The 27,600-nt window shown below is 39.5% G+C and overlaps 1 protein-coding gene across 1 annotated transcript in view; it reads right to left on the bottom strand.

The window, feature by feature from the left end:
* Nucleotides 1-773: 773 nt before the first annotated feature.
* SKOR2 (SKI family transcriptional corepressor 2) overlaps nucleotides 774-27,600 on the bottom strand; it is a 34,149-nt gene continuing 7,322 nt past the window's right edge. The window contains exons 4-7 of the mRNA XM_021686344.1: nucleotides 19,037-19,102; nucleotides 18,558-18,656; nucleotides 8,913-8,980; nucleotides 774-836 (exon numbers count right to left, since the gene is read on the bottom strand). Of these exons, the coding sequence (XP_021542019.1) occupies nucleotides 774-836; nucleotides 8,913-8,980; nucleotides 18,558-18,656; nucleotides 19,037-19,102 (296 nt within the window). The remainder of the gene's footprint in view (nucleotides 837-8,912; nucleotides 8,981-18,557; nucleotides 18,657-19,036; nucleotides 19,103-27,600) is intronic.

Raw genomic sequence — 27,600 nt, 5'->3', positions numbered from 1 at the left:
ATTTAGCAATTCCAGTTGTTAGGTCAACCTAATGTATTGTTACAGAACCAACAAGCCATAGTTTTTATATCCCTTCTATTCTAACAATTATATATGTCTTCTATGTAATCAAAAAGTTGCTTTTGAAATGTTTAGGTCTGTTCTGACTACAGTTATTGAATTTTTACTGTCTTCCTTGCCTTAGGAGCCCAGAGGATTTGTCTTTTAAATCATTGCCAGGGATGTGGCCTTGAACCTGGCTTCAGCTCTAGAGAAACAATGATTGGTTTAGGGAAAGAATGAATGACTCTTCCTACAGCGGATGTTCTCAAAGGTCCACATTGCCTGCAATTGTTCACATCACCGTCTGTCAGTAGCTCCCTGGAAGCCAGATTTCGGGAAGACTTTCAGAAGCAAAGGAGAGGCAGAGAAGATGAGGCACAGTAACTGTGATTGCTGACATGCCACTTTCGTGTGGAGGGGCAGTAATCGGGGTGTCAGGGAGAACCATAGAGAACAGAAAACCTCAAAACCGAGTGAAGATTGCTTCTGAAGAGGAGTAGAGAATTTCCTTAGTTTTAGGAATTTTCCAAGGAATCTATAAAATGCATACGGCCACTCACTTAGGAAGTCCCATGCCTGGGAATAACAAAGTTCATCCATATATCGGCTGAAACACGGGATGCAACTTTACTAATCCCTTGGGCTATTGTGAATACACCAAATAAAGAACAAGGCTGAGCAATAAGAATTCCGAGTTCAGGAAAATCTCTTTCGTCTGGTAAGCTTACCTTTTAGCTTTTGCTGAGATGGGCACCAAGCTTTTCTTTCCTGATCAAGCTTGCTGCATAGGGGATCTGTAAGATAAAAATAAGCAAAATTATCCAGATAAGCTAAATTTAAAGACAAATACATATAGAGACCCTTCATCATGCCTAAAAATTTGAATGCCAGTGAGTCCCCCCCTAAGGAGAAAAGGTCTCCATCCGATCATCAATAGTATGAAGCTTCCAGGTTATAGCAATTCCTAAGGCCTGTTAAAAAGAGTATCAAGGACAGAACTGGTGATCACACAGGACTCTTGCTAGAGCTAGTCTCTGAGGTCAGTATATGACATTTCACTTTCAGAATTTTTTTAAATTTGCATTTAATAATATGATACTATTATTTTTTTTATTTAGGTATGAAAATGAAACTTACGATGTTATAATGTACGTCCAAAATAAAGAGACAAGGATGTGATTAAGAACTAGTTCAGGGGCGCCTGGGTGGCTCAGTCATTAAGCATCTGCCTTCGGCTCAGGTCATGATCCCAGGGTCCTGGGATCGAGCCCCGCATCGGGCTCCCTGATCGGCGGAGAGCCTGCTTCTCCCTCTACCACTCCCCCTGCCTGTGTTCTCTCTCTCGCTGTCTCTCTCTCCATCAAATAAACAAATAAATAAAATTAAAAAAAAAAAAAAAAAGAACTAGTTCAATGCTATCTTTCATTTAATTACAGTGACAAAATATGCTGTCATTATAAATGACAAATAAGATGAACTGAACATGAATTATTACTCTGGGTAATTTCCCAATAACTACTAAGAAGCATCAGAAATAATTGCACTGAGTGGAAAATAAAACCCCTGAGGATGCTACCTGGATAAACTTGAAAAGTGCTTTTCAGTGCTGGGACTTTGAACGAAAGCCTATCCCATTTGATATGTTACTTTTCATTAGAAGATTCAAATGGCTGAAATTGCATTACATGTTTTATTTAGATTTTCCTCTTCATTAACCCCAGTTAAGGTATTCTATCATTATGTTACTTACCTTCATCATGATAAGGCTAAACTCAGGACTCTAAAGATTTGAACCTATTTTATATTTAAAGAAGTGAATATCCAGCCTTCTAGAATGTAACGTGAAATATGGCTATTACATAAAAGCAGCGAGGGAAGTGCAATTATTTTCATCTGATTAGGCAATGCTTTTGAATACTGATACATATACGTTCCCCACATTTCCAGCATATTTGTGCTTTGTTCTCCTGATCCACCATCCATAAATATGAGCCTTTTCTACTGGGAAGGAACTATGAATCTACAATGATGTGAGTGACTAAGATTAGCTGGACCATTGTGCCATAATAACTGGCCAGTTGAATCATGCTTTTTAATGGCAGGAAAAAAAAAAAAAAAGAGAAGACTAACACAGTCATCTCACTATTTTGATACACAAACACAACATGGATGCATCTAACAGGCACATATCTGCTAAAGGCCACAGACAACAGCAATAAATTAATGATTCATTCAGTTAGTGCCATAAAAAGTTCAGAGTCCCAATCTCACATTTTAGGACGTGAACTGAGATGAACTGGACAACTGTGACAAGAACAGTAACATAGGGACCTACTCTAGTTACCTCTTCTTCTCACTCCAGCTCATGCTATACCTGCTGTTAACAGAGACATGCGTTTTCCACCACGGTGCGTGTTGTGATATGCCAAAACACATGGATCACCTCTCTCTTTAGATGCATGATACAACAGAGCCTCAAATGGAATTTTATTATTTAGGATAAGAAGTAGAAATGATGTAAGCCTCTGGGTATGAGGAATTACCTAATACAATGTGTTTGCGCCACACTCACATTTAGAGAAAGTCCTCGACACCAAGATTCGATGCCACAACGATTTAGAAAGCATCTGTTCCATCCCAGACACTACATAAGTTGACATCACCTTGGGCTGTCTCATCAAAGCCAATAAACTACTCATTCTAACCCAAAGAAAAGGGCCTGAAGGGCAATGCTTTCAGATCTATGTCAGAATGCCTTTTTCTTTCCTTCCTTCCTCCCTCCCTCTCTCCCTTTTCTCTTTTTTTTTTCCCCACCAGAAATAACAATGTAGCATTTTATTAAGGTGGGAAACTGAGAAGGAAAAGAGAAAAAGGACTCGGCAGGGGAAAAAAGGATATTTCTGCATTTGAGTCCCAAACCTCCAGATGGGAATTTAAATCTGTTTGAAGAATCACCCCCACTCAAACATTGTTGCACTCATTTCATTAAAACAAAATGAAATAAAAGCCAAACAAAAACAAAGACCAAAAAGCATAAGGTTGTGAGCTGAAAATCATGTTTCTTCAACAATGCTAAGTCCTAAACCATGAATGATAAAGAATATACTAGCACATGGCTCAACTGTTCATGGAAATTACCCTATTTCCTTGATTCTAAAGTGCATTTTTCCCCTCCCGTTTTAACATCTCTGAGATTAGATGTCTTATAATTGACGATATCTTAGAATTATAGCTGGAAATTTCTTTTCTTGTGATACATCAAGTAATGGTGCCTCTTACAATTGACAGTTATTTGGGTTCCATGAAATGCAACAGTGGATTCACAGAGACCTCGGCAAGCACTCCCCAGCCTGGGAGCTCAGGCTCCTAGAGGCTCCATTTGAGCTAATTATTCCATGTAAATTTCCTGTACTAGAACTTATAAAACCTTTTTTCTTTTTTTTTTTTCATTTTGACCAGCTTAGAAATCACCAAGATTGGCATGGACAAAGAAAAAAAAAATCCCTCAGTTATATAAATTCTAAGTTAATTACCTAGTTGGTGTTAGTCTATCAAAAGTATAAAAGGATAACTTCCTAGTTTGTGCCAAGAAAGAATTAGCCTGACCTCAGACATTCAGGTGGGTTAGCGTGTCAAAAGGAGAAAGAAGAGAAGGCCACATAACCAGGGAACTGTGATTGCCTTGTCAAGATGCATGGCAATCGATCAATAACGGGAAAAGGACCCACTGTAGTCAAAGTCTGTCTGCTGCTGGAGAATGTTAAGGCAGCATCAATTCGTCTGACTTGTAGGGACCTTCTTTTCTTGCATATTTAGCCACAAAAGCAAAATCCTCTAGTGGCCTAGGGAGCTCTTCCTAAAAACATAGTGCCAAACAGTAATTGTTCTATCTACCTTTTAAAGAGCACGTAGACCATATTTTAAAAACTCTCTGGGTGGAGACGGTAGAAGTCTGAGCAAATTCCCATCCTAATGAATCCTGGAGAATCTCCAAGGAAAGACCCTATCACTGAAGATCTGTGCCCTTGCCAAAGAGGGAGGGCCCCTCCAGCAACAGTAAAGACCTCGCTCTTTTCCCTTTGAGGAAGCACTGTGCTCCCACCATCGGGAAGTTGTAAATTGCTTTTTTACAAGTCCACAGTGAATGAAACATTAGTACTAAATCTATTGATTGAGCGTTATTTTAATTGAGGCTTTTAATGAAGAACTTTTGAGACCAGCTTCCGGGGGCCGTGTGGGTCTGCAGTGTTCTGGAGAAAACAGCAGAGGGCACTTTGAGACTAGCACATTTTCTCCATCGATGGGCCTCTTACTAGCAATCCAGCAAGTTCGAAGGATGTCAATCTGGGTTGAGCCATTTATCACAAGCTCTCTTTTGCAGCTTCACAAGGTCCTGCAAGAATTATGACTAAAGAAGAGTATGTCTTCGACAAACCTACGGCAGTAGCTGCTACACAGAGGTACTTGATCAAAAAACACTGTTGCCAAATTATCCCTGAAAAAAGTTATCAAGGCATCATAATGTGTAAATTATATTTCAGTCCTTGGAAAAACCTTAATCAAAAGGTTATACACTGAGTAAAATATCTTCAGCTTCTTTTTTTAATTTTTAAAAATTTAGATATCATTGATATGTAACCCTGCATTTATCTTCTTCACCTTCTTCTTAATTGTACAGGGTGATAGGTTTTGTTTTCAAAATCGAACAAAGTTTTCCTAGAATCACAATCCCCTTGTGAATGAGAAAATTTTTTGTTCTGTGCTATACTACACACTAACATTTTCGTGAACTTGTTAAATTTTAAATCTTTTGCATTTGGTTCATAGTGAGAAGAATATATTTCTTTGTTTGTATAAATAACTCTAGCATAGTAAAGAAAACATTCTAAGGGTTTGAAAACCCAGGGCAGGGGTTGAGGACTTTAACACAAACTGTGTGAAGTACTATAAATTCTGATTTTAAGCTATTAAAAAAAAGTTATCTTGTTGCCCATGTATAAATGTTAAATAAACTGCATATGCTTTAAATCTCACATTGAGAGAAACGCACATTCATTTATAAATGTACAAAGAGAGTCAATTATTTGACTGTATAGTCATCACCACTTCGCATTTAACAAACTGAAAAAGGAAGCGGTGGTGCAGAAATTATAGTCAGTGGAGAATCTAAAAATGCAGAAGCCAAAGAAATTTATAAGTTTTCTTTCTATAGCAATGATACCCGAGATGCTTTCGATATAATCTTTTGGATAAGAACACTGTGTAACAGCATAGGATAAATGCATTTTGGGTCTATGGGAATTGTTATAAAATATGATGGCTTTAGTATATCTGAATTCTCCATTTCTGCAGGATGGGATGGGTTTTTATTTCATCTAAAGGGAAAAAAATGCCTATTCTGTAGGCAAATGACTCTTCTGTAATATATGCTCTGTAAACCTTAAATATAAAATAATTTAAATATAATACAATCAGATAATTCTGAGTGAATTGCCCTAATCCTAGGAAGCAAAGCATGTAACCATATTTACTGATGAATTAGATCATTCAACTAAAAATATTGAGAAAGTGAATAATTGTGATACCTAGCAACATCTTGAAAATTTTTAGGTAGAATTTTCTAAAGATATTAGCACCCCCCTGCCAAGTACTTTAGTAAATAAAACAAGCTGAATAAAAGATTAGATAAATTTCTGTTCAGGTAACCTTGAGTTTGCTGCCTCAATTCCAAAGCGGATGGTATAAAGTGAACACAGGTCCTTCTTGCACAAAAATCTATCTAGCCACCAGGACTTGAAAATCCTACTATTAGAGGTACTGCTTTGGGAAGGGGTGTGCCATGAAATCGATCACTCATACTGGCATAGCTTTCGATGACAAGCACGAGCATTTCATGTTGATTACGCACCTGTGCCTTACTATATCCCTATCAGGGCGCTAGATTAGACCTTACAACGAGTTCCTTTGGCTGAGGAACTGACACTTAATGGACTATATGGGAGTAGTCTTTCTTTTTTTTTTTTTTTTAAATTTTATTTAGTTATTTGACAGAGGGAGAGACAGCGAGAGAGGGAACACAAGCAGGGAGAGTGGGAGAGGGAGAAGCAGGCTTCCCGCTGAGCAGGGAGCATGATGTGGGACTCGATCCCAGGACCCCAGGATCGTGACCTGAGCCGAAGGCATACACTTAATGACTGAGCCACCCAGGCGCCCGGGAGTAGTCTTGAACTAAAGTTTGCAGACCTTCCAGCTTGTGTCTGTGGGTCCCAAGGACAGTGCTTCCCATAATTCACCAGTATGGCTTTCCTTAGTCATTTTAGTAGTAGTTTCTTAGCACAAAAGAAAATTTGAGGAAATCAGGGACAAGCCAGGGAAATTTGGAAAAGAATTAAGAGGACCACTCTATGAGAGTATCAGAGTTGAGTCAGAGGTCATCCCTGGATGGTGATTCATTCAGCAAATGTTTATTGATAGCCATTTGATGCTAAACACCAATGCTAGGTATTGGAGGCACTGTGAAGACCCTTCCAGTCTTACGGCAGGAAACACAAGAGAAGAAGAAGGAGGGACAAATCATGTCTATTACATTTATTTTCATGTTGTTGTCCTGGACGTGCTTTTGTGGATTTCAGAAATTATATGGTACGTACAGGACTGGGGGAACTATTTCTAGCTTCTCCCAAAGAATTTAATTTGTGACCAGGAACCATATACTATCTAGAGAAATCTGAATTAATAACACTTGTCTAGATAAATGAATATATGATGATAAAATATTTTGTGATACGGTGTAATAAAAATGTTTAGTAATACCAGTTTATATCTTCCAGGTACCGAATATCTCAAAAGCCATTTTTTCTTCTATTAATACTGCCCGCTTATTACATGGAGACAGTATCATTTCCTCTTTCACTAAAGCAACTGAATGTCAAAGAGAATTAAGACATTAAAGTTACATAACTGACCTTAAACAGGGACACTGAAATAAATACTTAGTCCCCTTTCCTAAAGCCCATGTTGCTATATTCGACCCCCCACCCCACGAAATCACAAACTTTTGGTTGCATGTGTTGCAATTTTTATTTTAAGAGTCTAAAAGTGATGTGTAAAATCAATAAGGTCTTAAAATTTTACATCTCCCTGTCTCCAAACCTATACTTAAATTCTTCCTTTGGATCGGGGTGCCTGGCAAGATAGGCTGAACCAGCATGTGATTCTTGATCTCAGGGTGGTGAGTTCAAGCCCCACATTGGGTATAGAGACAACTTAAAAATAAAATCTTAAAAAAGAAAAATAAATTTGTCCTTTGGACAAAGAAAACAATAAGCATATTCCCAGCAAGTAATTAATAGCTCTTATTACCTAGGTATCAAAAGCTGAGAATGTAGATACATTTTTCTTTAACCTCTCTGGGGGCTTAGTTATCAATCAATTAAGAAAAATCCTTCTACACCCCAACCCCTCCTATGACTTCAGGTGCAAACAAAACTAACACAAACAAAACCGAAACAAGAAGAAAGGTCCTGTTTAAGAGGCATCTTACGCTGACGTGGCTTTCAGAACAGAGAATGTTAACCAGTACTTGAGGCCAATGAAAACCAGCAGATGTGTTAAGAGCATAAGTAGCACTTTTTTTTTTATAAATATATTTTTTTAAGATTTTATTTATTTATCAGAGAGACAGAGACAGAGGCAGGCAGAGGGAGAAGCAGGTTCTTTGCTGAGCAAGGAGCCTGATGTGGGACTAGATCCCAGGACCCTGGGATCATGACCTGAGCCGAAGGCAGACGCGTCCCCATAAGTAGCACTTTTAACGCAGCTCCCAGAATGGGGAAAAACCTCATGAGCTACAAGGTTGTTTTAAAAATGACCCCTAGCAATCTCCATTAACACGAGCACGATTTCTCTGATGCAGAAAGAAAACATTAATACCTATCTTCCTTGAGTTATCCCGATGGAGAGCTAGCTATCTGGCTCTCTAGACAAGACAGGCAGGTATGCGTAGATACATCCTTAGTAAGATAAGAGTAACATGGACGAGCTCAGAAACGTCAAGCAACCCAAATTATAATAATCATGCTGAGAATACCACTAAGGATCGGTGTATGTCTTTATCCAGGTGATTAAAAATATCTTACAAACATAGAACAGAAATTATTTTCCCTACTGTACTCATGTAAATCAGAGTATGGGAGACTGTTTTAAAAGGACTAATGATTAATACCAGATGTATCTGCATGGGGATGAAGGGCAGTGAATTCAGAATGAAAAAACCAAAAAGGCAACAAAAACCCCCACGACATGTATTTACCAGGCACCTTCCTGCTTCCCTGGTTCCACATAAATACATCTTAGCGTCCACTTTTCAATATGATTAGGAGAGGGTGAATAACACACTTCATTCGGAAAGAATCATTTCTTTTCATCATCCTTCAAGTGAATTTAATTGATTAAGTGTATTTATACTGAGTTTATTGGCAGCAGAGGGCCTGGCTCAGGTCTGGGTAACAAAAGGAGAGAAAGAGAGAAGACAATTGCCCCTCACTGAGCTTCTAGTGCATCCCAGCACCGTGTTCACATGTTTGCACAGTGGGAGACAATGCAGGTACCTCTGGTTCACCCACAGAGACAATTTACACATCTGTCTATTAACACATGGTAGGTAGTTACATTTCGAGGAAACGTACTGACACATCTGTTTATCCTGTGTCTAAGTAAACCTTTTGGTAATTAGTATCTAAACCAGCTGAGAGGTAAGTGGTAGGTGGACCAAAGGGTTTCACGGCAAAAACGTGAACAGGTTCATACATTGGGTGGTTTGAAAACAAACCCATCAAGTGGCATAGATTTTTAAGTAGAAATCATCTTACAATTTGTAACTGTTGCACCATTTCTTCTCGGTAGGCTAGTTCCCTTTTCATCTGATCTTGAAAATTATCTGGTAGGAGAAACAAATAGAGAAAGACATTAATCAGAGTCACAAAATCTTCTTTTAGCATTTTTAGTAAAAATATTACTCATGGTCCCAGAGAAGCCCATTCCCCTTTTTAAAAAGGACTGTGGTATTTTTTAAGTAAATAATGTAGCTGTTGGAAGGGATGTTTTCAAGGCTCCATAATCAGAACAGACAACAAATGTTGAGAGAGTAAGGTCTATATCTCATAGTTCACAGCATCCCATAGCCCATCTAGATAGATGATCCCTCGCATATAATAACTAGTCAGGGCACCTGGGTGGCTCAGTCGGTTAAGGGTCTGCCTTTGGCTCAGGTCATAATCCCAGGGTCCTGGGATGGAGCCCCATGTCAGGCTCTCTGCTCAGTGGGGAGCCTGCTTCTCCCTCTCCTTCTGCCCCTCCCCTTGCTTGTGTGCGCACACTCACGTGCATGTGTGCTCTCTCTCCCTCTCTCTCTCTCTCTCTCTCTCTCTGTTAAATAAATAAATAAATCTTTAAAAAAAAATAGGAATGTCTGGTGCAGTCATGTTCTCTACCTTTGCCTGTTTGAGCAGGTCACAGGTATAGAGCTTCCGCTGTCTTAGGAAATGTGCACCCTTGTGCATGCAGGTCATGCCTCCTGGGTGATAAGATGAAGGTCTGTTAGCCATGTCTGCCTCTCTGCACTCCCTAGAGACTGATAAACATACTCTGATTCTCCTAACCTGTGAACTCTCTCCCTCCGCATCAGCCTTATTTTGTGGTCCTCCGTGGGCCAGGAGAGGTTCTACAGACCTTGCCTCCATCTGAGAACGGCGAGGGGTTTAAGAAATATTGTTATGCAAACTATCTTTGCCATCCTACACAGTGATCATTTTTATTGGGAAATGACTTTCCAACGTGTATCGTGTCATTGCAACCTCTCCAGGTGATTTTTTAAAAGTGTGGACCCACTAAAAAAAGGGGGGGAGTGGGCCTGGCGAACTTTGGCATTTTCTGCCTTATATGAGAACCTCACATGATCTCCTATGGACTCTGTGGTGGATAGTTAGGGCAGCAGTTTGGAAAAACCAGAAACTTCGTCACATCTTTTCCTCAGCTCTTCCTTTCACCTCTACAGTTGCTGGTGTGTGAATCCTTCCCAGTTTGCCACTGTCACCTCCCCAACATGGACACCTCTTCCCTGCATAGCTTCCCAACTGACCACCTGGCCTCTGGGCCCTGCCTCTGTAAATCCCTCTCCTTCTCCTGCTGAAAAATCTGTGATGGCTTCCCATTGCTTTCAAGAGAATAAATCCTTTCCTGCTGGTGAGATGCTGGGTACTTGGAAATTAAAAACATATCCTTTTTATTTTTTTGACTTCTACCCTTCTATACTATTTGAGTTCCTTCCCCAACCTCAAGCATGCTTTTTAAATTAGTTAATTAATTAACTTATACTTTTTTAAGAGCAGTTTTAGGTTCACAACAAAATTAAGGGGAAGGTACAGAGATTTCCCCATCTGCCCCCTGCCCCCACACCTGCATATCCTCCCTCATTATCAACAACCCCCACCAGAGTAGGACATTGGTTACGACGGATGAACCTACAGTGACACATAAGCATCCAAAGTCCCTAGTTTACCTTACGGTTCATTCTTGGTATTGTACATTCTATGGATTTGGACAAATATACAATGACATATATTCACCATTATAATATCAGAATATCCACCAGTATAAGAGCAGAGAAAATACAGAGTATTTTCACTGCCCTAAAATCCTCTGTGCTTTGCCTATTCACCCCTCTCCTCCATTCACCCCTGGCAACCATTGATCACTTATTGTCTCCATAGTTCTGCCTTTTACATATTTTAAAAAGATCCATTCCCTAGTCTCACCTCTGAATTTGACACGAAAGGTATTGTAATAGGGGAGGGTACATGGCACAATGCAAGAGTCAAGGGGGAGTTATGGGGCAAGAAATGCTTGAGCAGAGATGTAGAAAACAATATTTTATACAAAGACATGGGAAGAGGCATAGGGAAGAGCAAGTGACTCATTTGGTTGCCGCAAAGAGGGTAGAGGAAACCCCTGCGTCCCATCACCCACCAAACCTGACAGTGGCACCTCCCTGGGATCCTAGAAGATGTTAAGGACAATTCAGAGTGGAATGGTGATGCTTAGTCCTTACTTAATTCATGCTCATTGGTCTATGATGGTACATTTAATACAGTTCTTTAAGAAAACATGAAAAAAAAATAAAGCCATTAAAATGTTAGAAAAAATGGTGAATATTTTTATAAAATTTGGGTGGGGAAGGGTATCAAAGATAGAAAAACCAAAAAAGGGAAAGATTGATAGATTTGTTTGACAAAAATTTAAAAATTTCGTATGACAATAAATCACAAATAAATTGAACCCTCAACACGCAAAAGATCATGGTCAACATCTAAAGGTAATTGATACAAACAAAAGAATATTTGTGATGTGACAAAGACTTAATATATTAGTATGTAAAAAGTTTATAGAAATTAATGAGAAGAACACATTAAAAGAAATATGAGAAGAGAATATAATGGGCATATACAAAACCTACAGCTGGAAAGTAGACATGGAAAGTGCTCAACGTCCCTAGCATTGAAAGGAAACGACATGAGCTACCATTTTTCCTTAAGTTAGAAGAGACTAAAAGAAAAAGTGCAATGCGGTGTTCCAAGAATGGGAGTATAAATTAGTACAATCTTTCTGGAAAGTAACTAGAAATTACATATCAAGAGCTATAAGAAGTTCCTACTCTTTATTTATTTATTTATTTTAAGATTTTATTTATTCATTTGACAGAGAGAGAGACAGAGAGAGCAGGAACACAAGCAGGGGGAGTGGGAGAGGGAGAAGCAGGCTTCCCGCTGAGCAGGGAGCCCGATGTGGGGCTCGATCCCAGGACCCTGGGATCATGACTGAGCCGAAGGCAGACGCTTAACGACTGAGCCACCCAGGCGCCCCTTATTTATTTTTTTTAATTTAATTTAATTTTATTATGTTATGTTAGTCACCATACAATACATCATTAGTTTTTGATGTAGTGATCCATGATTCATTGTTTTCATATAATACCCAGCGCTCCATGCAGTACATGCCCTCCTTAATTCCCATCACCAGGCTAACCCATCCCCCCACCCTCCTAGAAGTTCCTACTCTTTAACACAGCAATCCTTTCAGGAGTTTATAGTAGGGGAATCATTATAGATACGTGCAAGGATTTAGTTCCAGTGATGTCCATTGTCTAAAACTTTGATAATTTTAATGTCTAACATAAAAATACATTATAAACTCAAAATAGAGTAAAGACCTAAATGTGAGACCCAAAACCATAAAGAATCCTAAAAGAGAGCACCGGCAGTAATTTCTCTGACATCAGTCATAGCAACATTTTTCTATATATGTCTCCTCAGGCAAGGGAAACAAAAGCAAGAACAAACTATTGGAACTACATCAAAATAAAAGCTTTTGCACAGTGAAGGAAACCGTCCACAAAACAAAAAGGCAACATACTGAATGAGAGAAAATATTTGCAAATGATATATCGGATGAGGGGTTAGTATCCAAAATATGTAAGGAAGTTTTACAACTCAATACCAAAAAGACTGATCTGATAAAAAATAAATGGACAGAGAACCTAAATAGGCATTTTCCCAAAAAAGATATCCACATGGACAACAGACACATGAAAAAATGCTAAGTATCACTCATCATCAGGGAAATGCAAATCAAAACTTCCATGAGATGCGGTTACACCTTACCCCTGTCAGAATGGGTAAAATAGGGCGCCTGGGTGGCTCAGTTGGTTAAGCGACTGCCTTCGGCTCAGGTCATGATCCTGGAGTCCCGGGATCGAGTCCCGCATCGGGCTCCCTGCTCGGCAGGAAGCCTGCCTCTCCCTCTGATCCTCCTCCCTCTCATGCTCTCTGTCTCTCATTCTCTCTCTCTCTCAAATAAATAAATAAATAAATCTTTAAAAAAAAAAAAAAAAGAATGGGTAAAATAAAAAACACAAGAAACAACCAATGTTGGTGAGGATGTAGAGAAAAAAGAACCCTCGTGCATTGTTCATGGAAATGCAGGCTTGTGCAGCCACTGTGGAAAACACTATGGAGGTTCCTCAAAAAATTAAAAATAGAAATAGAAATACCAATAATTCCGCCACTGGGTATTTACCCAAAGAAAACAAAAACACTAATTTGAAAAGATATACGTACCTCTATGTTTACTGCAGCATTATTTACAATAGCCAATATATGAAAGCAACCTAAGTGTCCATTAATAGATGAACAGATAAAGAAGATGTGGTATATATACACACATGGAATGTTATACAGCCATAAAAAAGGATGGGTTTGTGTTTTTGTGGGGTTTTTAAAAAAAATTTTTTTTCCCCCATTTGGGATAACATGGATGGACCTGGAGGATATTATATGTTAAGTGAAATAAGTCAGACTGAGAAAGACAAATACCATATGATTTCACTCATATGTGGAATCTAAAAAACAAAACAAATGAATAAAACAAAAAGAAGAATTAGACCTATAAACACAGAGAATGAACTAAGAGTTGCCAGAGGGAAAGGGGATGAGGGGATGGGCCAAATGTGTGAAGGGGAGTGAGAGATACAGGCTTCCAGTTGTGGAATGAATAAGTCATGGGAATAAAATCACAGTATAGAGAATATAGTCAGTGGTATTGTACTAGGGTTGTATGGTGATCGATGGTAGCTACACTTGTGGTGAGCATAGCATAACCTAGAGAGATGTTGAATGACTACACTATACACCTGAAACTAATGTAACATTATGTTTCAACTATACTCAAATAAAAAATTTTAAAAAGAAAGTACATTTATGACTCCCTGTAGTAGTGGAAAGAAGCTCATGTTAAGTGAAACACAGGAGAGTAAAAAATGGGGTGTATAATATTTCATTTTGTTAAAAAAAAAAAAATTCAACATGCATTTAAAAAGCTGAAACTCCAAAATGTTAACATTGGTTATCTCCAGGTGACAAGATTATGGGTGATTTTTCTTTCCTTTTCTTTGTATTTCTGTATCTTTATGGTTTCCCACAATAGGCATGTGTATAACTTTTGAGATATAAAAGTTGTTAATTGGCAAATGGAAAACAAACCCTAAAATTTCTGCTATGTTCTAAAGGTTGATGAAGGCACAAGTTAAGTGGAGATTAAAAAAATCATTAAGCTAATTTCTCTAATGAGACTTACTTAAAACCCAGCTCTTTCTAGAACATGATAATATAAAAGGAGGTAGCAGAGAAAGCACCAATGTGCAGTGTGCCACCCAACACGGTGGCAAGGACTGTGCTCTGCAAACACGGACAGTTTCAAAGCCCAGGGTTTTACAAAGAGCAATAAAAAGTATGCAGCCTACATTCCCAGGACCAGAAAAAAGAAAACCCATATGGTACAGCTGGTCCACGTGGTAGATCCTACTCATCAAGCAATAGGCTTTGGGGCTTACTTTGTTTACATTGTATTCATTTTGTTATCACTACTTTTAACAACTGTTGGACCTTTTCATCCATACCGTGTTTTAGAATTCCTCCATCGCTCCGTCTCTGGAGGACGATACAAAAAGAGAGAGGAAACCACTCAACATAGAATGATTGCGGTAAGAGCCAGAGGTGAAAGATGGGATAATCATATTCAAGTAGATGAAATATAGTTTGTTTTTAATAAAAGTAACCTTAACAGTAACATGGAAGAGTAGCTCTTTAGAAGAATCTAAAATGATGACATAGTCAAAATCTACTACTGAAATATTTCACAGAGCCCCAGTCACTGGGCCTTCCCTGTCCTAACTGACTGGCCTTTCCATCAGTTCTCTCCAGTGCCATGAATTTGTCACATGCAAATCCAAGGACTCAACTTATGAGCCCTCACTAATCTCCTTTATACAACAGTTTTCAGCTTCCCAATCTCATTCTTCATTGTCGGTTTTAATCTCTTCGAATAGGACACCAGAATGTATATCAGTCATGTACCGAGAGCATGTCCTGTTCCCACAATAGAGCAGGTGCCCTGCAGGCAGCTACAGGACACCCTTTCCTGAACCTGTGAACAATGCCATGGGGTAGAGAAGAGTAGCAGGTGTAAAACAATCTGAGAGGAACCAACACAAACACCTGTGGAGCTAGAAATAAACACAGTAGGACGTCAGCAAAGAGTGCCTACTGTAAGAGTAGGAAAGCTTCCTGGAGGTGGTGGCTTGAACTGTGTCCCAAATGATTAGGAACGCTTAGATGAGGGGAGGCATTCCAGACTAGACAAACATAGTCCGCAGAGGTGGAAAGCAAGGGGAGAGAGTGATCTGTAGGGTAACCGGAGCTCAGCAAGGAGGGGAGTGGAGGTAAGACCGGAGAGGCATGGTGGGCCAATTACGGAAAGTTCTGAGAGTCAGTCAGGAGTTAAATTAGATACAACATGATCAACAGTAGGGGATTAATATAGCTTCTTGGGTAGAAGATTTGGAGCCAGAGGTAGAGCTTTGGCAAGACTGGGCTAATGGTAGTGGGCAGAAAGGGCTGGAGTAGGGAAGAAAGGAGAGGGCCCAGGGCACCCTGTTGCAGTGAAGAGGGCCTTCTCCACTGGTTGCCTCATTCAGCAACTCTTTGGCAGGTCCCCAGCTCAGAGGTGAGTTGGTACCTGTGGCGAGAGAGTGAAATGAATGAAAACTACAGTCAAGGGATGGATGCCATAATAAAGGCAGGTATAGGGCTCTGGAAGAGAAGGGAGGAAGAGGAGACATAGCTGTTAGGGAAGGGGGAAACAATGACTTTGGTGGCAACCATGACTTCCAGATTTACAGCAAGTAGAGACACCTGTTTATTCTTCTTCCTCCAAACTTCTGTCCCCAAGTATGAAGACCTGCTTTCTCCTCCTCCTCCCCCTTCCCCTCCTCCCCACCCTTCCTTGTCCTCCTCCTCCATCCTTCTTCTGATCTTTACATTTACTGTCTCCATGCCCAGGATTCATTCCTGTGGTCCTAATTAGCCCTCAGAACCACAACAAGAAGGCTAGGGAGAAACTCAGAAATTTGAACCTATTTTAGAAAGGCTTTTCTAGAGCTCAGTGCTAATCACCTCCTCCTCCTCCTCCATCCTTACCACCACCATCCTCACAGCTGACAGTACGGAGCACATCTCTCAGGCTGGGCTATGCATAGCACTTCACACGGTTCCTCTGATTTACTCCATGCATCCTCCCACAAGACAGGAAGTATCTGGCCCATTTGACCATTTCCAAGGTCCCACAACCAGGAAGAGGCAGAGCTGCAGAGTGAACTCAGGTCTGGGTTCCTAATCCTCACACGTGATAGCTTAGCTGAGGTCCACAGTGTTCTAAGTAACACGCTTTTGAGTGTCATGACTGAGAGTCCCCTTCCTAGTAAAAGGCTCTGTGAAACTCTGGCCAGGATTCCTCTACGATTCCTTCTGATGCGGCTTCACAAAGTTCCATTTTCCCCCCTCTGAGCGAATCTAAATCTGTCTGCAAGCCTCATGGCCTCTCACATTTAGTAAACAAGCACGTAATGCACATTTGCTATTTTCATTGGTGTGAAATTAACTGCCTCTTTGTGGTATGTCTAAACCACGCATTATTCAAACTTGGGCACACACATGCCACTTCCTTGGTCAGTGGAGTACGCTGCAGATAAAAAACAGGAAAAAAATTTTGTTGTTCTTTAATTGAAGTGTTTCATGGATGTGGCAATCACAGAGGATTCAAAAGGATGAATGATAGGTCTGAATCAAAATGGGCCGGTTGTACTGTAACATTCTAATTTCTTTTGAACAGAAACAGGTACATACTCTATGGCAGGGCAATTAAGAAGGAAAATGTACCAATTATTATAAATTACTTAATTCCTTAAAATGATTAATTAGCTTTTATCAAGGGGATAAATTACAGATACACTGACTTTATGGGGAGTTAGGTGACTTTATGGGGAGTACCAAGGCTGGTGCTTTAGGGGTTCAATGGCACTTTGACCCACTCTGCTGGATCTAAAAGCAAGGATTTGCAAACTCAACAATGAGATAAACATCAGCTCATAGGGGAAGCAAACAATTCAAGGTCTGCTCATTGCTGTAAGGAACTGGGTATTAAAATACTGTTTTAGAAATGAGAGAACCGTGGATCCTTTGGAAGCACTTGGTTTTTAAGATCTCAGAGATACTTTTTAAATGTTTCTTTCTCTTTTTCTTGAAGCCACAATGTCATGATGATCCTAAAACACTATTAAAAGCTACAGGCCATGCTCCACCCTTCCATCTTACTCCGAGCCCTCAGCAGGCAGTCTCGAAATTCAAAACACTGAAACACTGTGAACTCCGAGCCTCCCCTGTGGGTACTGAGAGATCACAAACTTGGCAGACCCTGCTGCTCCTTGTTGTCAGAGCTCTCCTCCATCATGCATCCTCCTTGTTTTTATCCCGGCTAAGTGCTCCGTGGAACTCAGTTCGAGATGTGCCAGGAACCCAGTCCTCTTCAAAGCTGCTACCCGAGAAGGCGTCTTTTAGTTGTGCTGACGATCACATGTGAGAAGCCCTGGTGAATGCAGACCTTCATGCTCATGTTATTAAAATTGTCACAAGTACTAAAAAATCTCCCAGATGCTGGCCCATGGCCCTAGCACAGGAATTGCCAATGTGAGTTTTGTGGTTCCCACATTCATAACAAGTGGCATGCTGACATTTTAAAAAAGCGTCCCAGAAAAAACTAATATTAAATTTACAGAATTCAAAACATAAGTTTACATACTAATTTCTTTCCCACTTTCCTTTCTCTGGAGCGAGGAATACGACTAAAAGAAACTCCAAAAAGCTTGAAAAAACCGCACTGTGACATATTTGTCCAAATGTGACCCAGCCCAAGGCTGGTGAATTTTAGAAATGTGGACACCTAGCATTAAATTCTAGGACTCTGGGAATAGAACTGACAGTTTTTACGCTACCGTATCTGCCACCAAATTTGGAATGGAATTTTAACATTGAATATGAATGGAGAATTCAGAACTGCTAAGTTATATTAATCTCACTCAATCAAATAAATATATGTACACTGAATTGTTAAACTGTAAATCTTCATATTTATACACATTTCAAGCACCGGGAAGCTCTCCAGCTATATCCAAGAATAAAAATTAATTATTCTTTTGTTTTTCCTACCTTGGAGAATAAAAATACCTGAGTAATTCTTTTGTTTTGAAATATACAATCTAAAAATATCAGAGTATTTAAATATGTCTACATATTTAATGATATATTTGCCTACATATTTTAAATACACATGATACATACACACACAAATATCAATACAATAAATACAAAAGGTTCTCGTAAGAAATTTTATCTGTGAGCTGATTCAAAGCACAAATAACAAACTAAAATTTCCAAACATTTAGGCAGAGGCCACGGGAAGACCCCGTGGCACGTGACACAAGCACTTCATACTCAGAAGCCTATTTTTAAGCCTAATAATAGAAACGTCATCACATACCATAATGCAATAAAATAAAAGTGATTTCTTACTGAATACTGGGAAAGACGTATTTCCTTTTAACACTTGGAATTCTTGTTCTAGTCGTCTCCGTAAATCTATTTGTTCAAATAAAACCTTCTGAAGTTCTTCTAATAAAGAAAAACAGAAGAGTCATTTTACTAATCTTCACAAATAACTCTCCAGAGAACTATTATATATGGCTATTTATTATTATAAGACAAAATATTTTACCAGTTTAAAAAGTGTTACATAGACATAGGATAGATTTTGTGCAGAAATCCATGAATATAAATCAATGTAATATATTATTTTAAAGTATTATATTACAATGTCATGTATTGATTGATATGTATGCATTAATCTCAATTATATCCACCCAATGGTCCATATATTATTCATATGTTGCTTGTCAAGCTTAAAATATGGTGTAGAACAAAAATATCCTCCTATTATCTCCATGGTCTTTTGAAGCTAAGAGAAGTTCTACAGAATTAAAACTTTTCTTTACCTTTCCCCATATTTTCAACATCCTTTTTGAGTGAATGAGGTGAATTTGTCTCTTGTGTGTGTTCACCTTTAAAAAAAGGAGAAAAAATATTGGTTTTGTGTAGTCTATTTTCTGAAAGTTTTTCTTTTCATTTTCTTTTTTAAAAAATATTTATTTGAGGGCACCTGGGTGGCTCAGTTGGTTAAGCGACTGCCTTCGGCTCAGGTCATGATCCTGGAGTCCCGGGATCGAGTCCCGCATCGGGCTCCCTGCTCAGCGGGGGGTCTGCTTCTCCCTCTAACCCTCTTCCCTCTCGTGCTCTCTGTCTCTCATTCTCTCTCTCTCAAATAAATAAATAAAATCTTTAAAAAAAAATTTATTTGAGAGAGAGCACAAGGGAAAGGGAGAGGGAGAGAAACCCAAGCAGACTCCTCATGGAGCACCAAGCCCCACGCAGGGCTCCATCTCACAACCCTGAGATCATGACCTGAGCTGAAACCAGGAGTCGGACACTCAACTGACTGAGCTACACAGGTGCCCCTCTTTTCATTTTCTTTTAATATCTACGAGGAGCTTGGTTAATATGACTTGAAAGTGGGAGTTCTCAGAACCAAATGCTGTCCTCATTTACCCGTGTACAATTCCCCTGAAGCATGGCGAGAGCTTCAGGAAAAGAGGACGCAGTCTACCTAGCCTGAAGTGGCAGCCCCCTCCCCCCACCGCTCTCCACTCGCTACAACGCAGGTCCTTGCTCCAAGGGCAGAAGAGGAAGTTGTTAACGTATCTGGAAGAATTCGGATCAGAGTTCCTCTCCTTCCAGACGTGAGGGAGCCTAGTGGCAACTAGAGACCCTCAAGGCTGTGGAAGCAGAAACCTCCTCCCTTCTTCGGTCGCCACAATTTGGGGGCAGTTAGAAAGAAACAGGAGGAGGCTTTTGTTCTCCTTGGGAGGGAATGTATAAGCCTGGAGTTTTCCTAAAAACTGTAGTTTTTTGTTTTTTTTTTTAATCAACCTAAAACAGAGGTGTGAAATAAGTTATGTTACTTTGTAATATTTACATGCTTGCTGATAGTTTCAGAACGACTTGGTCTTCAACCAATAAAGACTAGATTGTGGATAAAAGTTAGGTGCTGTTCTTACCTACTGTGTTTATGTGCTAACTAGAATGATGGCAAGCTAAGAAAACGGATTTACGTACAGTCATACATTGAGTCTGCGTAACCTACAAGACATAAATAAACCAAAGGAATCCAATCATTTAGCTAACCAGAATTTGTTTTTCCAATTTCAACTTGCTATCTGCAAATACCCACATAATATAATTAAGCTGGCCATTTTCATGTACAAGAGGACAGACGAAGGTGCTCTCAGATTTCATGGATTCCCCCTTCCTTGGCCCCCTGGGTTAGCTCCTTCCTTTGCATCCATGGTGCTGTCTGCTTACTCACTTACCACACCCACCAGGCTGTATACTACTTTCCTGTATGGCCAGTGCCTAGGGGAACGCTGGACACATAATAGGTATTCAATAAAGTATTTCAGTTGTCACTGAAAGGAACCCCAGGAGGTCAAACATTCTAAATGACAATACAGGCCAAAATGCATCATTTCAATTCTCTCCTCACCATTCATTCATTTCCCTTCCTCAGCAAGAAATAGAATAAAATGGCCCTAGGCACTGGTAGGAATATTGGGAGATTTCACTGTCAAAGTAAAAATTCCTGCAAAGAGGAAAACAGAATTTCTCCACAAAGCAGTGGCCTACCGAATTAAGGATGGACAGGAAAATTTTAATGTTGATACTATAAATGTTGATTCTGCATTCTACCCAATGACCGTGGAGAGTAAGTATTTGCAGGAATGAGTGGATTGCGTGTATGTGTGCGTATGTATATACATATATGTGAATATACATATATGCAAATATTCCTGCACATGTGCATAGTGATGAAAAGGTGCTTCCCCTGGCTCCCCCTCATTAGGACAATAATATCTTAGACATCTCTGAGTTCCTTAATGACAGGCATTTTCTCTACCATCTAGATCATATCTGTACAACCTCATTCTCACTTTCGTTTTAGACACGACCTCTCTCTATAGGCTTTGCTCATTCAGACCTGGCTTTCTTCTTTACATAGAACCATGAAAATATCTGTGAAGTGTTTTAAATATACACTTCACTCTGATTCCTAGAAAATACTACTCCCTGAAAGAAGAGTAACATGAAGGTTGATAATAAATCATAAATATATAAACCAAGAATAATGGCATTTTGAAATGAAAATAAATGCCTATTATGTGCAGTTTTACCTGTTTACTCCAGTCTCAGTCAATCAGTTAAATGCATAGCTGTTTCATAGTCACATACAATGTTGAGTCTGAACAAGAGGAGAAACAAGCATGCGTGTACGTCTGTAACCATCTGCAGGGCAGAGGGAGGGTTTACCATCCTTCACTGTCCCAAGCACTGGAAACATGATTTAAACGAGACCATCCATTTCTGAATAGGCAGCTCTAGAAGCCGTGTCCTTATCACATTATAGACCTTTTTGATTCATCAGTGTATTTTGTGGACTGTTTATCTTACATTATACTTCAGTTGGATAATTAAATTCAAAAATGGAACTATGATATGTAAACATACATTTCTTTTCTACTTCACAGTTAGGAGGTTGACATAGGTGTGAAACCATTAAACAAATGGCTGGTGCTTGGTAACTACTTTAACCACAAGCAAATCTACCAATAATATTAAGTTTTTCTCTTCACCGGCTTCGTGGAGCTTTTATTAATATTATACATCAGTGTCTTATCTCAAATAGATACTTTGCAGCAACTTCTCGGTAACACCTCCCAATCTGGAGCTTGGAAGATTCAAATGTTTCACTTATAAAGGGTTTTTTAAAATGGTTAAATGTTAGGTAAATAAGGAGCACAGACGCTTCAGCTGCCTTTTTGTGTATCTTTTACTGGACCCTTGCCTTTTGTATATTACTAATCTGTGAAACCAGATTGTTAATGGTGGTTAAAAATGACCTCTGGGAGCCTGGATATGTTTGTTCACTATTACTGCTAAGGTTTGCCATCTGGTTAAAAAAAAAAAAAAAGGCAGTCTAATACTAGATTAAATAAATGAGATTTAGTTGACAATGAGCTTCCAATTTTTATAAATATTCCATTAGGTTAAATGCATTTTACTTTTCCAAAATTAATGAATGGATTTGGAGACATCCAGAAATTAAAATGCTCACTTTCCTTCCCACTCTATTTCCCGTTTAAAAAAAAAAGTTACAAAATGGCAGGGGGAGATTTTAATTGTGTTGAGTTATAGGAGGGAACATTATAATATGGAAGGAACATCTTTCTTAGAGGCCAGGCTTAACTATATCTTAAGTTAGACTGTCAAAGAAAACAGCTGGGTGGCTTAAAGTTGGGGAATAATGGATAATAGGCGCATAAAATGCATCCAGTGGACTGATGTGACCGGGATCTGCTGCTCAGGGACATGCCTACACCAGGACTCCACAAGTACACGTTCATGGAGCCAGTTTGCTGTGACCTGCATCGCTGCCCACGAATCCTGCCTGCCTTGAAAGGCAGGGGCAGCACAGCGCCACGTAGGGGGAAACCACACCCTTGCTGAGTGCCCTGGAGGCCAGAGAGCCTGGGGCCACAGGGTTGCCGCTCCCACGGTCTCTCCAGGATCCTCAGCACCAGGTGGTCCCACATTCCAGGTGAAAGTTCCACCCCACCCTTGGTTCTGCCCTCACAGAGCCATCGGAAACTGGGAGTCCAAGAGGGATGGACGTGAGAATATGCCGCACTAAAGCAGACACGAGCGGTACAAAGCAAATGAGGGGGAAGTGGAATGTCCAACAGAAAAAAACAAACAAACAACTAACAAACCCAAAACAGGCAACAGATTCATTAGCACCACCTTTCAAGGCACAAGGGTAATTACTTTCTCTTAAATATCATGGCACACCTCTGCTCAAGAACCATGTGATGGTTTCCCATGGTCTACGTTGCATAATTCACTCTAAATTCCTCCCCCGGTGCCTCCAGGTTCTCCCATAACCTTGTTCCATTCAGTTGAGCCAAGCTGCCTTTCTCTATCAGCAAGCACAAACCCTTTATTCTAGTTGGGCCTTCATTCCTCACACCCGCTGGCTCTGCCTTATGTTTTTGCCCTTCCCAAGGTGCCCCATCTACAATAAGAATGCCATCCAAGTCCCTACTCTTCCGTAAAGACTTCCCCAACTTCTGCAAATGCTGTTGATCCATTCCTTCCTAGGCTGAAGTTCCAAGTGCTTATTGTCTTCACTCGACCACCTGACGTTGTGGGGTTTCAACTCAGCAAGCCTAGTCTTCCCCAGCTAGAAAATCTGCTTTCTGAGGGCAGAGAGACCTTGCCCAATAGGTAACCCCATCACCTCTACCTTAGGGAGGGGCACAAATACTGTTTGCTCTTAATTTAATTCAATCTGGTTTGCAGAAGAAATACAAAGCAATGCTACTTTAAATCCTCAATTGTCATAAGGGGTTTTTAAGCACGAACTCATTCCTATGAATGAAAAAGCACATTCTGATCCATTTGGATAATTGAATACATACTCTATATTTTCAGTTTACTGGGGAAGTTTGTGATGTTTCCAATTGTGTTCCTGTCTGACATTTTGAAAATTTCTTTCAGAGCTAAAATCATAGCACTGAATTTTAACCAAGACACGAAAATATTAATGTTTATGTCTGCTGTGGCCTCCAAGGGCAAAAATACCTTACATTTTCAGAGCTCATTTAATTTTAAGAGCCAAACGAGTAGGTCAGATGACCTGTTCAGTTGGTGGTCATGGGACAGGGCAAAAAGCTGATTCAATACATAATTACTCTTTTCAGGCTAAACCTGAATTCAATAAACAAGATCATTCAAATATTGCACCTTGCATGTGTATAGGGTTTGCTAAGTATGCAGGGTACAATATGCAATGCCTGACATTTGGATAAAGAGTTAAGACGCTGGCATTCACCCATCCCTTTTATGGAAATACCTTCTCTCTCCTTTTGCTCCCCTCCTCAGGGTTCTACTCCCTGGAGCCTGCAACCAGCATTCAGAGGCCCCATGCTGTAGCCCCAGGAGCTAGCAAGCTGCTTCCCACTAAAAAGGCTTCTATGTTCCTTTGGGACCAGGACCGTTGTTGACAACACTTCATGAAAACATTTGGAGGAAACGTTCCCATTGAAAGAAAGGGTGTCATTTAATTGTACATTGAAGGATAAATTGAGTCAAGAAAACTGTTTTGGTTCGGGGCTGTGCCTCTACATAAGAATGCAGACATGCCCTCTAACATTCGGATGAAGAGTGAAGATTTCAGTCAAACATCCAGATGTTTCCAGAGTTGGTGGGTGGGGTCTCCTGTGCCACCCCACGTGCTCTGGTGCCACTGAGCAGACCCTGGAAAAGCAGCTGTGACTGTAGAGATTGTGGAAGTTCCTGCACAAGGTCGTGCCCTCGGGGCTGGGCTGAGGCTCTGCTCTTGGCCTCCCAACAGCCTCAGTCCAGGGCCTGGCCTTCTGTGGAACAGACTCCATTTATACAGGTCTAACTCCCCAATAAACTCTGCATTCTAATCATTAACCTTAATTTTAGAATCTGGTTTTAATTTTGATTTGCTGGGATTTTTACTTTCTCTAACAATGGATCTTAGAGGTACAATGCGGATGGGGTCAAAGTTCATCTGCAGTTAGCAACTAGTGCATTTAACAATCACCAAAATGCAGCACAACATATGGCTTAGAGAAGTTTTTAAGAACACTTTGCATTAGGGCATTAAAAAATCAATGACACAGGGGCGCCTGGGTGGCTCAGTTGGTTAAGCGACTGCCTTTGGCTCAGGTCATGATCCTGGAGTCGCAGGATCGAGTCCCGTGACGGGCTCCCTGCTCAGCAGGGAGTCTGCTTCTCCCTCTGACACTCCCCCCTCTCATGCTCTCTCTCTCTCTCATTCTCTCTCAAATAAATAAATAAAATCTTAAAAAAAAAATCAATGACACAGAAAGCGAGGTTAAATAATTTTCTCCTCTATCAGTAGGACACAGACTTCTGCTAATTTCTTGGCGTTAAATTCTACATTAAATTCTTCCCCTGTGATGTTTGACACTTCACTGAGGTCACAGAACAGAAGAGAAAAGAAAATCAATACCACTGGAGAGGCTATGCTACAGAATGAACTAAATATTAACTCCATTAGTGAAAAAAAAAGGAGTAAGAGCAAGATTTAATACCAGGGAAATCATAGCAAACTAAGAGTTATAGCAAACTTTATAAATCATGATCAAAATTTATTGCAAGTTTGCATACACATTGCTTCTTGAATTAGTATATCTTGAGTTCGTTTAGAATTCTCTGGAGTTTCAGAGCTTGTGCTTTCAATAAATGCTATTTTTTTTTCTGGAGAGTTTTTCACTGTCTTTATCTCCTTAAATGTCATATAAATTTTTAAAAAATCATTAGGAAGCAGGGAGATTTTTTTATAAATAAAGAAACTGATATCTAAAATATGGGGATAATTTAATTTTGAAGACATATATTGAAAAACCTCAAAATTCATTGTTCATAAAAATGTCTGTAGTAATTCAGAGGTGGGAGGTTTTATCAAATTTTACAGGTGGATAAACTGAGGCACAAAGCAGTTAAAGTATTTACCCAAAGTCACCTAGTGAGAGAAAACTCAGATCTACCAGTTGTACTCCTTAGAATTTTTTTTCTTCTTCTTTTCCTTTTTTTTTTTAAATCATAAGCATGTTCTAAGATTGAATGGAATAATAAATCAGAGTGCCTCATTCGCTATATATTCATGAGAAGCGTAACTGCTTCTTACTATTCTCAGAAATCCGTCCATAGCATATTAAGTACACTAGAGAATCATACCAGTGAAAATCAAATTGATTTTAAAACTTCTATACATATAACAAGATGCAGCCATGCTCTGAGTCCAATGGTGCCGGCGTTTCTACAATGAAATGTATTGAAAGCCAGGATGACTCCACTTCCATGATTTCCTTGACCTGCCATAGCTTTGAGCTGTCGCACCAGCTTACCCCACTGCATTCAATTTCAAATCACTTAACTTCACTAAAGTTATTCAAAATGGATATGCAAAACCTTACTCTGGGATTGCAAGCAAAATGCTGTCATTTATATTTTTCAGTAGGTAATATTTTGACCAAACTACCAACCCCCCCCCTAAACTATATTACTTGGCTTTAAGCCATGGGTCTAATTTTAAAGAGACCTATGGATAAAAGTTCTACAGGCTTCTGAGGAATTTTGGCTGCTGAAAAACTTCATGTTTGGTCCTTCTAATTATATAGAAATAGAATATCTGCTGTGTGTAAGGCTAATGATCATTAGCAGGGAGGTTCTTAAAAAATCATTTAAAGATATCATCCTTTAGGTTCCTGAAAAGTAATAGTTACTAATAAGGCTGAAAGGTTGAAGGAAGACTAAATTTAATTAAAATGATGAACTAAAAAAAACCAAACAAACAAAAAAACAAAAAACTGGAACTAAGTATTGTTGCTAAACTGAACTTGTATCGGGAAACAATTGAAGCAAGTATCTATATTTTAAAGATATGTCTATATCCTTACTTGTTTTGAGAAAGGACATAGAAATTTCTTGGTAAACTACATTTATCATGGCCACGGGAGTGAAAAATTCATATCAAAATCAAAAACTGCATCCTGACTTATTAGGTAGTATGAGAAGATATTTTATGCTTCTATGTTATACTGCGTGTGTGCTGACATAAAATACTGGTATTTTCCAAAAATAATGATTAGATTAAACACTGACACACGGTTCCATAAACCTTATCTGACCGTATGTTTTGCAGACCAATATTATAGTGTTCATACAGCATTACAACTTATCTTTCTTCCTCTCTTGATTGGAAGCAACCAGAGGGCACAGACTGGTATGGATTCTATCTCTGAATCCCCAGTGCCTAGCAAAGTATCTAGCACAGGGTAGGCATTTGGAAGTATTTGTGGAGTAACTGAGTAAATAAATTAATTAATGCGATCACGTGGATGTGGAAGTTAACAGTTGTTACATGGGAAGAAATATACCTCCATTCACAGTCAGGGTGTTCTGGATAAAGCATTCTACTCCTACCACTCCAAAGCAGCTAATCACAGGTCTTCATAATTTCATGGGCTCTTCTGGATTTTTGACATTTTACTAAATGAATGGATTCTTGGAGTCTGACCACAGGTAAATACGTTAATACCAAAACATAGGCCAAACGGGTGCCCACTCCGGGATTTTCTCGAAGATGCATTTCAATACAAAGACCATGAGCTAATCTTCCCTGCAAGACAGGACAGCTGAAGGTACACCACGTTAAGTCCCACAACAACCCAAACTCCTGAACATTTTTGGTGTTTAAAACATCATCTCCACATGCTCAGCAAAAGAACCATAAGGATGAAGTTCTTGTGACCCAAGATTCCACGATAAATTTAACAAAATGAACATTTGTTCATTTCAATAATACTTGTCATCTTTTCCATGTCCCACCTGT

Source organism: Neomonachus schauinslandi, chromosome 14, assembly GCF_002201575.2.
Source record: "Neomonachus schauinslandi chromosome 14, ASM220157v2, whole genome shotgun sequence".
NCBI classification, from domain to species: Eukaryota; Metazoa; Chordata; class Mammalia; order Carnivora; family Phocidae; genus Neomonachus; species Neomonachus schauinslandi.
This window is presented reverse-complemented; position numbering and strand designations above follow the sequence as displayed.